The 13,481-nt window shown below is 37.5% G+C and overlaps 1 protein-coding gene across 1 annotated transcript; it reads right to left on the reverse strand.

Annotated features, from left to right (window-relative positions):
• Nucleotides 1-1,956: 1,956 nt before the first annotated feature.
• On the reverse strand, nucleotides 1,957-12,120 carry LOC148103230 (putative C-type lectin domain family 20 member A). The gene is made up of 5 exons (XM_087831456.1): nucleotides 12,006-12,120; nucleotides 2,780-3,163; nucleotides 2,340-2,684; nucleotides 2,166-2,254; nucleotides 1,957-2,082 (listed from the first exon to the last, which is right to left on the reverse strand). Exons 1-5 carry the CDS (start codon nucleotides 12,118-12,120, stop codon nucleotides 1,957-1,959), a joined length of 1,059 nt encoding a protein of 352 aa, XP_087687582.1.
• Between the last annotated feature and the right edge of the window lie 1,361 nt (nucleotides 12,121-13,481).

The raw sequence follows: 13,481 nt of genomic DNA on the forward strand, positions 1-13,481 counted from the left end.
ATGTATAATACTTAATATGTTTTATGTGTGTGTGTGTCTGTGTGTGTGGGGAGGGGGGGGGGGCAGAGGGAGTGTTCGCCCGGGGCGCCAAACAGGCTAGGACCGCCACTGCCTGTGGTTAACATCACAGCAACTATAAACTGTGGGTGATGCCTTTCTACAAAGTCTGTAGAACTACAGACTCACAGAATTTCAAGAGAAATTTTGTGAGACTTTGGGCTCCTCCAGTTTCACTCTGGGACAGCGTTCAGCCACGTCTGAGCAGAGACATTGGGATTGGACCTTTTACTGTCATTGATTGAAAGCTATATATTTAACACAATTCTACTATAAACCATAAGTACAAAATATAACATACTTCACAATTCTAGTTTAACTAAACATATATAAGTTTCTCTGGAGTTTTCAGTCAGCTCTCTTTTCTCAGCCTTCCTATTTCCGCTACAGCTGCTCTTTTTTAGATTGTAGAAATCACATTCAGGCCTTTTACATTTGAAAACCTCTGATTTTAAAAGTGACCTCAAACTTACATCGAGAAAAAAAAACTAAATAAACAAAAACGTCAGTATTAAACTGCCTTTACTTTCATGGATCTATAGCAATGTCACCAGATTTATCACTCAGTGTAAAAACCCATAAAGGACTCATTCATTTATTAATAGAAAAATAAGCTCAAAGTAGCTACACCACACCTTAAGTTCAAAAGAAAAAACAACTGAAATTATCAGGGCTCCAATCCTTAGTTTCATGATCCTTAGTTCACTCCTGCTAAGCTATATTTTAATGTATACTTTTTTATACCTACCTACACAGATGCATTGTTTTCATGCAAATAGCTGTTGGTTTTTCACAGAAAGCACAAAAATATAATTTAAACCACAGCAAACAAGACAACATTAACAAAAACCCTTTAAAATAAAACATGAAGAAAAATAGACAAACATGTCACCATAATAGAAAATACAACTAAAAACCTAAAATCACAACAATAACTCTTGGCAGCACTAGCAAAAACTTTACCCACCACCTTGAATTACTAGAGTTATGACTCTGCAACAATATTACGAGATAATACGAGTTTGGGAACAGTATGGTCTGTTGGGATAAGGCTAATATCTTATAATTAGCATCACATATTTGTATTTTGTCACTTGTTGTACACTGATGCTGGCAGACATTGCAGTGAGGGACCCCTTCACAGGAAGGGGTCCCTCACTGCAATGTCATAGGAGGGCTGGAGGGCTGACTGGAGGAAAAGAGGGGGTTGCCACGGTAACAGGAGTTTTGCCTGCAGAAGGCTCATCATATATATATATGTCTAGAGAAGTGCAAAAGAAAAATGTGAGATATCAGACCAAAGCCCACCTTCAAGACTACCACCAGTGTGGAATGTGGTGTGTTTGTTTGGATCTCCTGATTGAGCAAAAAAACATGGCGGCCATTTTTAACATGAATGAAAATGCACTTTGAGAATATTTGTTATCCTCTCTCAACAGGTCCCATTTATGGCTGTTACAGTTATTAAACAGTAGAAGTAGAAACAGGACATAAACAGTACAATGTTTTCTTGTCCACCATGACCTCCTCAAGGAGATCTCTGGCTCTCCTCACTTTCCTCTTTACCATTTGTGTAAGTCAGTAGAGGTTGGCGTCAGAATGAAACAAAACTATGGATCCTAATAAACTGCACACGGACAAAGCCTGTGCAGTGACGTCCACAGAAGGACAGTGTCTAAAGTGTTAAAAGTGATGCTGGAAAACAAAACAAGAGACTAGAGCCTATCAGGAAAACTAGTGAGTGGACCTCTGATTAAAGACTTTCTACCAAACTACAACTGCAGCTGAACAAATGAGCTGTTGGTGGAACTTTACACTCTGAAATATTGAAAGATTTAAAGGATGAGACAGCTCAGCACAGCATGTTATTAACTTCACACATGAAGTGGTTCAGTCCAGTCAGACTTCAGTTTTGCAGTCACCGTCCCCATCCTGCTTCTTTGACTGGTCGTCACGGTAACTCTGGACTTTCCTCCAACGAATCCTGAAGTCTGTCAGTCCTTTTGACAGCATGAGGCCTGACAGCTGGACAAAATGTGCAGATGATGAAAAACATGAAGCATAGTTTGAACTTGTGTCAAGTTTGTGTTTGTGACTGAACTGCTGACCTGCTGTGAAACCTGCTGCTGGATCTCGGTGCTGTGCATGTCTGCCTCTGTTTGAAGCGTCATTTTCACCACTGTTTGCTTTGTCACTGCTAAAAATGAACCACATATAAAAACACAAACATTAGTGTTTTACATGATGACAGGATCTTACAGTGTTTGCATTCTGGACCTCACCTGTGAAACAGAAAAAACTGAGTCTGTTGCCACAGATGGTGTCATACCATTTCCCTGAGATTAAATTTAAATCTCCACAGCACTCAACTGAATTCAGATTATTAGGCTCAGAAGGCTCCCAGTTAGTGAATGTGGAGGTTGTGTTGTCAGACCAGGGGGCCCAGGGATCCCTGTAGAGGCCAATCCACACATACTGAACCCCTGATCCATTCAAAGTGAGCGTGATGTTGGATTTCTCCTCTTTGCTTCTTATACTGGTCAGGTCTGTGTGGTATGTCCTGCAGTACGACTGAGCCGCTGACCAGGTTTGGTTCTCCTTCACTAAGATGTAACTTGTATTTTTGGCTGTGAAAGATTGAAAATAGGATTAATTTTGAAACACACATTATGATTCTCATAAAATTGTGGGGATAACAAGGGCAACAAAACTTTTTTCCTACCATTGTAACACAGGAAAGGGTAAGAATCTCCACAGGGTCTATCATCCATCTGTGTTTGTCCCTGAAGAGCCACACAGTATTCCTTTGCTTTTACACAGTCTGGTTGGCTGTTAGCCCAGATCAAAAATTCATGTGTACTGCCAACATAAAAAAGTTTTCCCTCCATGGACCACTTCCAGCTGTAACGATCATCATAGAGCCCTAACCAAGCCAAAGCATTGATCCTTGGTGAAATTGAGAGAAGCAGCTGGTTGATGTCGCTGTTGTAGATGGTGACCAAGTCAGTGAAGTGTTCTCTGCAGTAACTCTGAGCTTCAGTCCAGATCATTGTCTGGTTCACAAAGTGGTATTCTCTGGAGTGGGGAGGAAAAGTGGAAAGTCCTCCTGAGAAAAATAAAAGAAAGGTTTAACATTTTTAACACATTTCCTGTTTCAAACCATTTTGGGGGAAGTTTGTATTTCACATCACTGCGCGCCTTCCAACATCAAACTTATTTGAGTCTAAATAGAGTGAAGGATAACATATAGACACATCTGTTGGACTTTCTTCTATCACCCACACTTTTCTCATACAAAGAAATGAAAGAGGCAAAAACTTACAGATTGTGTTTAAATATATGTCACAAATATTTAAGGCAACACAAAATAGAACTATAGTTTTAATTTTATTTATTTTTCTCTGTGTGTGTTCTAGATAAAATTCTTCAAGCCGAGAACATTAATCAGATTTAGATTGAAATGCAGTTTGTATTCCCATGTACTGACATTATTTTAATACTATACTAATACAGCACAAGGTTCAGTACAAAAAAAGCTAGCATTTCCTCCAAACAGCTGCTTTTTACTTTCTGTGAGTGCATTTAATTTTTTAACACAGGTATCTGTACTTCTACATAATAACACAATGTCTTTACTTCTGAGGCTAACACACAATACTACAATACAACCATGTACAACTAATATAGTGCAACATATCCAGATGTCAGTGAAGATGTTGGGCACAGTGGTTGAAGATGCTGCGATTCTTCGCGCCTCCAGCTGAGCCGCTGTCTCCATCGATGGGGAGGTAAGCATGGCAGGAGGCGTTGGATCCGGGGAGAGGTATCTGCATATGTATGTGTGTGTGTGTCCAGAATTCAGCTGAGACAGTGTCCTTCACCCTGCCAGGCTAAGTAAACAGTTTTCCAGCCAACCCAGGTGGCCTTGCCTAGGATAGGAAGAAACAGTCAATGCACAGTCTGTTATCAGGGTGTTTTTGTTCAGCTCCAGCCTTGAGACCACAGCTGGCGCCGAAGTGGTAGCCGCGTTAAATGATGGTGGTTTTTACTTTAGTGCAAACTTTAGCAGTCCAACACTGGTCTCTCAATCTCCCGTTTGAGAGCCGTGAGTTTCTCCATGATGCTATCAATCTTGCGCTCAAAGAGCAGATTCTGAGAACTCACGACCACTGTGAGCTTCTTCAAGATGTCATCCAATTTTCACTCAGCGGTCTTATTCTGAGTGTTCACGGCAGCCTCAAGCTTCTCCAAGATCTTATCCGTGCTGCGTTCAATGAACCCATCTTGAGAACTCACGACTTGTCCCATCATGTCAATCACAGTGGGCAGCATTGTGGGGTTTTGATCAGCCAATTCCACTTTCTTTAATCTTCGATAAGCCAGGGCCAAGCCAGCTCCGATCAGCAAGAATCCTGTTATCATGGTTCCAAACAGGTAGATGTCTTCGACGTCCTCGATCGACAGTCCCGCCAGGCACGTCCCTCCAGTTATGCCACCGGTCTATCGTGTATCCGGTAGGGAGAGTACCTCCAGGACACTCAGGCTCACCCGAGCCCAGGCAATTGCATTCAACGACCAGTTGATCAAATCCATAATTCCTCTTTTAGGTTTTAGAGAACAGACTGTGAGAGAGTGTTCCAGGGAAAGAGTAAGAAAGAGCAAGAAAATAGACAAGACTAGACAAGGACACAAGACGCTAAGCAGGGAAGATAAGGGAAGGAAGAGGAGAAAAGTGTGACCGCCTTCACCAAGAGCCAGAAGAGAAGAAGGGAGTGGGAGTGATTCAAAAGTTGCCTTTTTGGCCTTTTTCTGGTTTTGTTAGATAGGTACATTGAAGACTGACAGGAAACCAGAGGGAGAGAGAGAGAGGGGAAGACATGCGGCAAAACTCAAACTGAGCCAGATGCTCTCAGCCATACAACATATGGTCACCTGCTCATCCCACTGAGTTAAACCAGTGCCTGGCTTGCATATTTGTTACAGTCCCTATGAAAAATTTTAGACCACTTAAAAATGGCAAATGTGGTCCTAAAATTTTGATCAGCTGTAAAACTGCCTGTTTCAGTTTAAGCTTTGTTTCTCAATAAGTTGAAAAAAGCCCTTTTTCCCTATTCTCCTCTGTGACAAAGTGGTTTGGCGTGAACTCATTTACCACTTTTCCCATAACCATATTGTTCCTTGTTATTTTACAGTTGGTCATAATGTATGGGCAGAACGTTGTGCCATCAGAAACTGAATTTGAATAACTTAAATTTGAATTGCTCAGATTGAATCTGAAATGAAACTTGAATAAAAGCTTTTCAAAACTGAATTTTATTTAGCCTAATCAGGACTCTAAAGTGCAACCAATTTGGTCGCAAATGCAACTTAATTTCTCAGTGGTGCGACTAAAAAAAAGTCCAAGCTGTTCGAGTAAGAAATAAGTCTCTGCAACTCTGAAAGTCTCCGTGTGGCCAACAAAAAACACACGGGTGGGACCTCTCTGATTGATTGTGGTACAGATATTCCTGTTGGCCTACATTTCAAATTGCAGGCAGATAGACAGAGGTGAGTAGTAGGGCTGGGTTTCAATAATTTCAATAAGTTTCAATAATATTCTGCGCATAATAATGCTTTAATTTAGACATTGCTGATGTAACTTTACTTTACATACTATCCTGGGTTTGTTTGTGGTAGCGTTAGTCCAGAGGTGGGTAGTAACGAGTTACATTTACTTGAGAAAGTTTTTGAAAAAATTTACTTCTAAAAGTACCTTTATTGCACCATACTTTGTACTTGAGTACATTTGTGAATAAGAAACACAACTTTTACTCCGCTATATTTGGCAATATTCGACTTCTTACTTTTTAAAAAAAAATTAAGTTCACACATTAGATAATACTACTAATAATGCACGATGCCGCCACTGGAGTTTCTTGTAACTCTTTTAACAGTACGGGCAGAGCGGCCCAAGAAAGAAGAAACATATGAAAACATGGCAGAGGCAACTGTCTCCATTAGAACTGAAGAGGGTGAACACCCTTGGTGTCATATACATAGCATCAAGGGCGTTGATTTGGCATGGACGGAAGGGACATGTCCCTACCAATATCCAGCGATTATTGAATTGTCCCCACCAATAATTTGATCTCTTCGAGTAAAGAAAAACAAAACGATCTGTCAACACCCAGCGGTGCAGAAAGAGTTAAATTACGTTCTCTACTGGAGTCCTATATCATGTGACAAATATGGCCAATGTGATTGGCTGTGCCTTTCAGGGAGCTCTGTTTAGTTTTAGCAGCAGCAAGCCTGCGCTGCGAGGACCTGCGAGGAGGAGAGGATGGCAGCAAAAAGGAAGAACCCGGATATAAGAAAGTATTTTTCAAAGAAACCTGTAAGTCACTTAAAGTCAAGTTCACTCATAAAATCAGTTCATCATAATAATGTTACAGGCTATGCAAGGCAATACATACCAACCCTCCCGTTTTTTCTCGGACAATCCCGAATGTCAGTGCCCCTCTTATTACTCTTTCTGGGTTGCAAAATAAACTTTTAAGATTTTTCAGGCGAGAATGTAGCTGTGCAGACTTCAAATATCTGAACCGGGGAGAACAGCAAACTCCCAGCACATCGTTTTAGGCTTTGGCCCACATCAGTCTAAAATTGTATGTAACCATGAATAACGTGTTGCCATGTCCACAAGGAGAGACTGGACAGTATAGATGTAAAACAAATATGCAAGCAGTTTATCTCAGTTAATGAGAGGAGCAGGCATGTGTTTTTTTGTGTGGGACACCAGTAGTCCATGTCTGTTGCTGTAACAGTAGTTCATGTTTAGAGTAAAACATCCCAGCTCACTGATTTGATCGGGGCAATAGTGCCTAAAATGTTGCATAATTTAGCTGAGAGATCTGTTACTTTGTGGTAATCTTAGATTAGATCTTAGTTTTATGGACAAAACCCACCAGATCATTCAGTGTTCCCTTAGTACTAATGTATCAGAGATGTTGGTGTAGTATAACTGAAGCAATGTTGTTAAGTCCTTAAAGTCATATTCTTTTATTGTCATGACTCTATTTGAAGCTATTTTTTATTTTTGTATGATATCTGATTTATATGGAATATGGCTGAAGTAAACTAAACACTGAAAAAAAGGCACTGGCCATCTCTTGGATTTATGTAAGCATCTTGCATGTATTTAACACAATTGCCTCATGTTTTAAAGATAAATGTAACCATATAGTGTAAAAACTACATGATATGCAGAAAGGGTGTATTAAATTGTTCATATCATGTTCAGGTGAAGTAAGTCAATAAGATAGCAACATTAAATCTCGTGAAACCACGCGTGATTTCATCTCGCGGGCTTTGGATTGTGGTTCAAAAAAGGCATCCATCTCAGTCAAGTCGAGCAGCCAACTCTACGTTTTTGGTATGTCTTGATTTTTTGAATTAATATTAACCATATTTCAGCCAAATGTAGTTAAACGTCTAGAGTGTCGCCATGTAACATGCTAAAAAAGACCCGTTAGCTTATTTGCTGTTTTATCTGTTGTCAAAGAATTGACAACATTTTTCATTTGAATGTCTTTGGCACAAGAGCCGTAATATCACATTAAACCTAATTATGAGGCACTCATAACATAATTTGGTTTTCTGTGTGAATAGATTTGCCAACTGACTCTTCAGTTACATTGTGTATTTACTGCACCGTGGTGTTAGTGAGATTTTGGACATTGAACAGCTTTAGCTAATATCATTAGCGGCATTATGCTAGCTTACATCCCTACCCCTCCTGCCCTCACCTGCTGTCCTTTTGTTTCTGTTTTTTTTTGCTGCACATTGAGAGACGACCTCTATTCTGCATTTCACCAGGAGTCAGCTGATGGATTGTGGGTTCAAGGTGTTATGGTAAGAAAGTATATTCTATTTTCGCTTAAGGTTTCTGTAACTTAATTATAATAGGTTTTGTATAATTATTAGGTGCATGCATACACAAATAGACCACCCTATTAATACAACTGAGAAATCCAAAATCTGCCATAGGTTTAACTTATACCTGTATGTATTGTCAGAAAGGTGATTACTGGACTCACATTAATGCACATTTGAACTAAAATTAGGTTGTAACTTGTGGGTTGTTGGGTTGCAAATCAGAAACAAACATCTTTGGATTTTTTTAATCCCATAAGATCTGGAAACACAGTTTTTATTCAACAAAACATTACTGATTAACCAAGCACAGTGCCTGCTGTTATTTCAAAAATAATTTTATGTCATTTCAGATAAAATACAGCATTCCAGTGCATCCCAAACATGCCTTTACAGTCAAGGTTTCTGACGGAGTTTCTCTCTGACAGTCTGCTGAAAGTGTTTGCAAAGTGATCGGGGGAACAGGGCACAAAGCTAAAGGATGTAGCTGCCATGATGACAGTAAGAACTTTAAAATTCTTTAACTACAAAGTGTATATGTATTGCATTAGGTCAGTAAAAGAATTTTATGCTGCATCCATTGAAACAGTCAACTATTACCTTTGAGTACGGATTCCACTGAAAGGATGCCATAATTTTCATCATGCATTTACTGGCCCACTGAGAAAAATGTATCTTTTTAAAAAAATATATGTTCTGGAAACTATATATCCATAAAGTTGATGTCAAACAGGAATTTTTGATATTGCTTTGTAGATGCTGGTGTTGCATGTTGACTGGTTTAAAAAGTCAAGAGTTTTTGTCTGGGATCATTTTCTTCTGTGCTACTGAAAAGTTCACAAATCTCTGTTTTCTTTGTTATAATACTTTAGGATGACATTAATGCTCAAAGGGAGTCCCTCATCAAAGTGCTCCGCATCTATGTGAAAGACAATTGCAACATCTTGGTGCAGTGTTTTATGAGTAGATTGTGGCTTTGCAACATTTAAAAATGCATTTAGTTATCCACTTGATCCTCATTGGACTGGTTAGGACCAGTAGTCCTCTATTTGAAGTTCACATGAGGCCTGGTAGTGAACTCGGCTGCCAGCCCTTGAGGCCCCACCCCCACCCCCACCCCTGTATTAGGGGTCACATCAGTGTGAAAAAACTTTAAATTTGTCATTCTAGTGAACAAAGGAAAATCCCACCAATATTTACATTAGCTTTTGTTTGAAAAAAAAAATGACCAACTGACCAACAGCTAACCAAATTGTGGGGCTGAAAGTCTAAATTCTAACATCTTCTGAGTGACATAACCTGGATTTCTGATGGGCCGGTGACTTTCTAACAAAAACTAATGTAAAGCATTTAAAAATTATTATGTTTTTCACTCTCTCTTAGAAACTTTGTTAGACCATGAATGGCAGCATGGCTGGCCACTCTTTGGCTATAGCTATTTACTATGTTGCTTTCATTGGTTTAAATTACTCTAACATTAGAACTGGTAGATTCAAAAGATGAGTTTAAAAAGGAATCTTAAAAAAATGTTTTGTGTTTAACCAGGACTTGACTGAGGCCACTGCACAGATTGAGAAAACCACAATTAACATCTGTCTCCAGAGGATACGCCAGGCAATGACTTTTCTGATGTTGGCATCATCATCGAGGGTATAGTAGTTCTCAAAGATCTGGATAACGTGACCTTTGCAGTAGCCATGCTGTTTGGACCTTTTTTATTCCTTCAATATGAGTTACCCATCACAGCTCTGCTATACTTTTGAGGTGATTCAAAGGGTGGTAATGGAGTTGGATGCAACTCAGCTCTCAAGAAAAGCTCACAACTAAGACAAAACTGCTCCTGCAAGGAAAGCTCACTGTTATGCATGCATGATCAGCTCTAGGTGAGAGGACATTTAAATCTCACAATTGTTTTGCTGCATTTTTGAAGCTCAATTCCAGGAACAGATCGAAGGGTTCATTTTTATATACTCTGCAACTGCCATGAGGATGAGCCGTGTTTTTTTTGTTGTTGTTTGTTTTTCCTTTTGCTCTGTACAAGTTCTTTGTTTGTCTGTTTGGCAGCATTTTTAAATTTCTCATTGTATTTTTTCTTTCTTTTACTAGTGAAGAGATGTAGCGTGAACAGTTATACAGTCTAAATATCCCATATGGGTCGTGTGAAATGGTATTTTCAGTTTCATTCAGTTGAAGTAAAGAACGTTGAATATTTCTAAGTGTGCTGTTTTGAAACAAGATGTCACAGTATGATCAGTGCTGTGATTTTTGACAGTCACTGTATCAATGTTATTTTTCAGTCTCTTGAATAAAGTTTTTGACCTGCAAGTGCTAATTTCTTTAGTTATTGGGGTAAAATGGGTAATGTTAATAGGAAGGTGTTTGCCAATTCAGTAACCTAATTTAATGTTAATAGAAACTAACATTACCTCAAATTGTTTAATTATAATTGTTGTTTAACTGAATCTTGACGTCAGAGTCCTTAAATAGAATGTTTTGTATAGTCCTGTAACATTTTTCAAAAGAAACAGTCTAATTTCTTTGCTGTGATTGATTCCAGAGAACATGGAAGAACTGACATTATTTAACTGTTGATTTATATAGATTCAGTGGAGGAGTAATGTCAGTTTAATTCTTTACCTACTGTCAATGCAGTGAAATTAGACATTTTGTTTTTAAAGGTTACTGGTGGATGCCAGCAACCATCTTGGAAGAGAACAATACAATCTGTTATAAGGCCTCCATTTGAAAATTGTGTATTTGATACTGGAATATAATAGCAAAATGTAATTTGAAGATAACATGTAGTATTTAAGTGACCAAGTAGTATTGGGTAAAAGTTATTGAATGGTGTTGGGATAAAGTGAAAAAATTGTGAAGGATTAAAATATTCCAAGAGCTCAAATTACTTCATCAAAACATGTTTAAGTCATATTTTATCAACACAAATTGCACAGGTTTATTGAACATGAATAAATTGTGTTAATTTAACTCAATTGTTTAAGTTGCTGCCAAAGCAAAACATCTGTGTGCAACAAATGTCCACCATTGAATTAAGTAAATCCAACAACATATTTTTTCAGTGAAGTATAAAATACTTAGTCATTTGTTTAATAGTAACTTAACATTATATAATTCACATATAAAACTATGAATTGCAATTTTAAATGGTTTAAAAGCATATAGAATAGCATATGTAGGCAAGTATATTTCTCTTTTTTTTTTATCAAGAAGCAAAGACAAAAAGTGGGGGAAAAAAGAAACAGGGCAGAGTTCGGTGGTTGAATCATCCGTCCCCACCAATGCCAAAACCAAATCTACGCTCTTGCATAGCATGCTTCGCTTTAAAGCAGTACGAACAGCTGCAGTGTGAGCCAAAACAAACCAACATTTCAGCGTAAAAAACTCAACTCCTGTTTTTTGTTTAGAATCATATTGTTTAGTCTAACCTATTTTTCAGTGGTAGAAACTCATGAGACTCATGTGTGTCCTGTAAAGCAAGTGTGAATTTTACTAGGAGCTTTTATTTTTTTTAAAAAGTACACTTAAAAGAAACTTGACCAGTATGCTGATGCTGTCTATTCATCACCTTCCTTGCCACTTGGTCTACACTACCTCAAATTCTCCTTTGTTTAATTAATAACCTGAGCCACCAAGAATCTGGTATAGAAATTTCACCCTTAGCCACATATTTGATTTAGCAAAGATTCGAAGTCAGGTTTCTTCAGGTTTGTTTGTGATGCAACTCTCTTGTATCTGTGCTCAGGACCGGCACTAGAAATACACTGACTTGTTGATAAAAACAGTAATATACTGTTGTTACTATTACTGTTAATATAACAGGAGCATTCTACTACAATAATACTGTTCTAAATCTGAAATGAAAGCAGGTAATGTGGTACGAGGAAGTAAATTTTTTCTCTCTGTCCCTGTGTTGTTTAAAAACTTTGCATTGTAATCTGATTACGCAAACAACATCAGTCTGTCACAGTATGTTTATAAAATATATTTCAAATTTTTAAGATATGAATATCACTGACCTGAGAGCAGCAGGATTAGCAGTAAACAGGTTTCTTCCATTCTTGGGATCTGTATAACAGATGTAGTCATCAGGATTATTATTGTACCAGAATTATTATCACCCATTTTTATCATTTAGGATTTCTGATTTGAGTATAATAAGTTCCTCAGTATAACGTTTAGTGTGCATATCAGAAATAATTATATAAAACACTTGTCTTTAAAATAATTGTTTAATTTAAATTAATAAATAAATAATGATGGGTAACTTACAACAACGTGTCTTGTCACCTCTACAGTGAAGCTGACTTTAACAAGGTCTTTATTTGATCCTTTCATATATTTTACTGTCAAATCAGGACATGTGAAGGGCGTGACCTTTCTGTAGAAAGTGGAGTTACAGTAAAAAACGTGTTTTAATGAATGTTAATTATAATATTGTTACATTCATGTAGTCAAGCAAATGCTGTTAATATACTTTTATCTAATGTATTATTTAAATTGTTTATGTAACACACTATATGTACACTGTATATATTTTGTACAATAAATATAATTAGGTGTTTAAGAAAAAATGATTTAATGGCAACTAACTCTTTTGTTTATTCTATGTTCTGAGGCAGGGGTTTCAAAACTCACGGCCTGGGTCACTTGTGGCCTAAGTCACCCCTAATTGGGTAGGTATATTCAGGATTTGTTAGTTGTTGAGTGAGATGTAAAATATGTTTCGATTTTCTTAAATATGAACAAAATTATATCAGAAGTGCTTCCATGTTTGTGGCCAGAAAGAGAGTAATGATGTGTTTATTGGGTAGTTCAGTGAAAAGCTTCAGTTAGTTAGGAGTTATAAATCGGCAATAGAATAAAGTTTGATATTCCAAAGAAGAGATAGTTTTTTTCTACTTCGCCAGCATGCAAATCATCATGCAAATCAATGGGAGATCAAGTTTTTAAACAGAAAATAAATGCAAAAAAGCAGTGCAGAGTAATAGGAACAGAAAACAAAAAAACAGAGGTGAAAAGATACATAAGCAAATACGCTCACTCATGGTTCTAGGTACAGACAACATTGATATGAGTTGCAAAAGTGGGAAAGGTTTATGGGATCTGGGCTTGTTGTTTGTCTTTATGATTAAGGGCACTGTACAGTTTGTTAGGATGGAATTCATTTTATCAACTTGTTTTTATTCCCTGGCAAGGAAATTTTTTTTTTAATGTTTCATATGTCAAAAATGACCATTTTAATTTTTTTTTATCAAATTATTCAAAGTCCTGGATGAATTGTTGCAGTCCTAGCATGTATACATTTATATTGTACAAAAGCTCAAATTGGTATTTGATAATTGATACATCGTCACGTTTATATAACAACTGGTATGTTACCACGTTTGTCATGGTTTTGTGTTTGTGGATTAATTTATATTCCTTAATTGTTGTTATTCATCATTTTTGGTTCTCTTTATGGTTTTCTGCTTATGTTATATTCTTATTTCTAG

The sequence above is a fragment of the Neolamprologus brichardi genome, chromosome 3 (genome assembly GCF_056152115.1).
Source record: "Neolamprologus brichardi isolate AB-2024 chromosome 3, ASM5615211v1, whole genome shotgun sequence".
NCBI classification, from domain to species: domain Eukaryota; kingdom Metazoa; phylum Chordata; class Actinopteri; order Cichliformes; family Cichlidae; genus Neolamprologus; species Neolamprologus brichardi.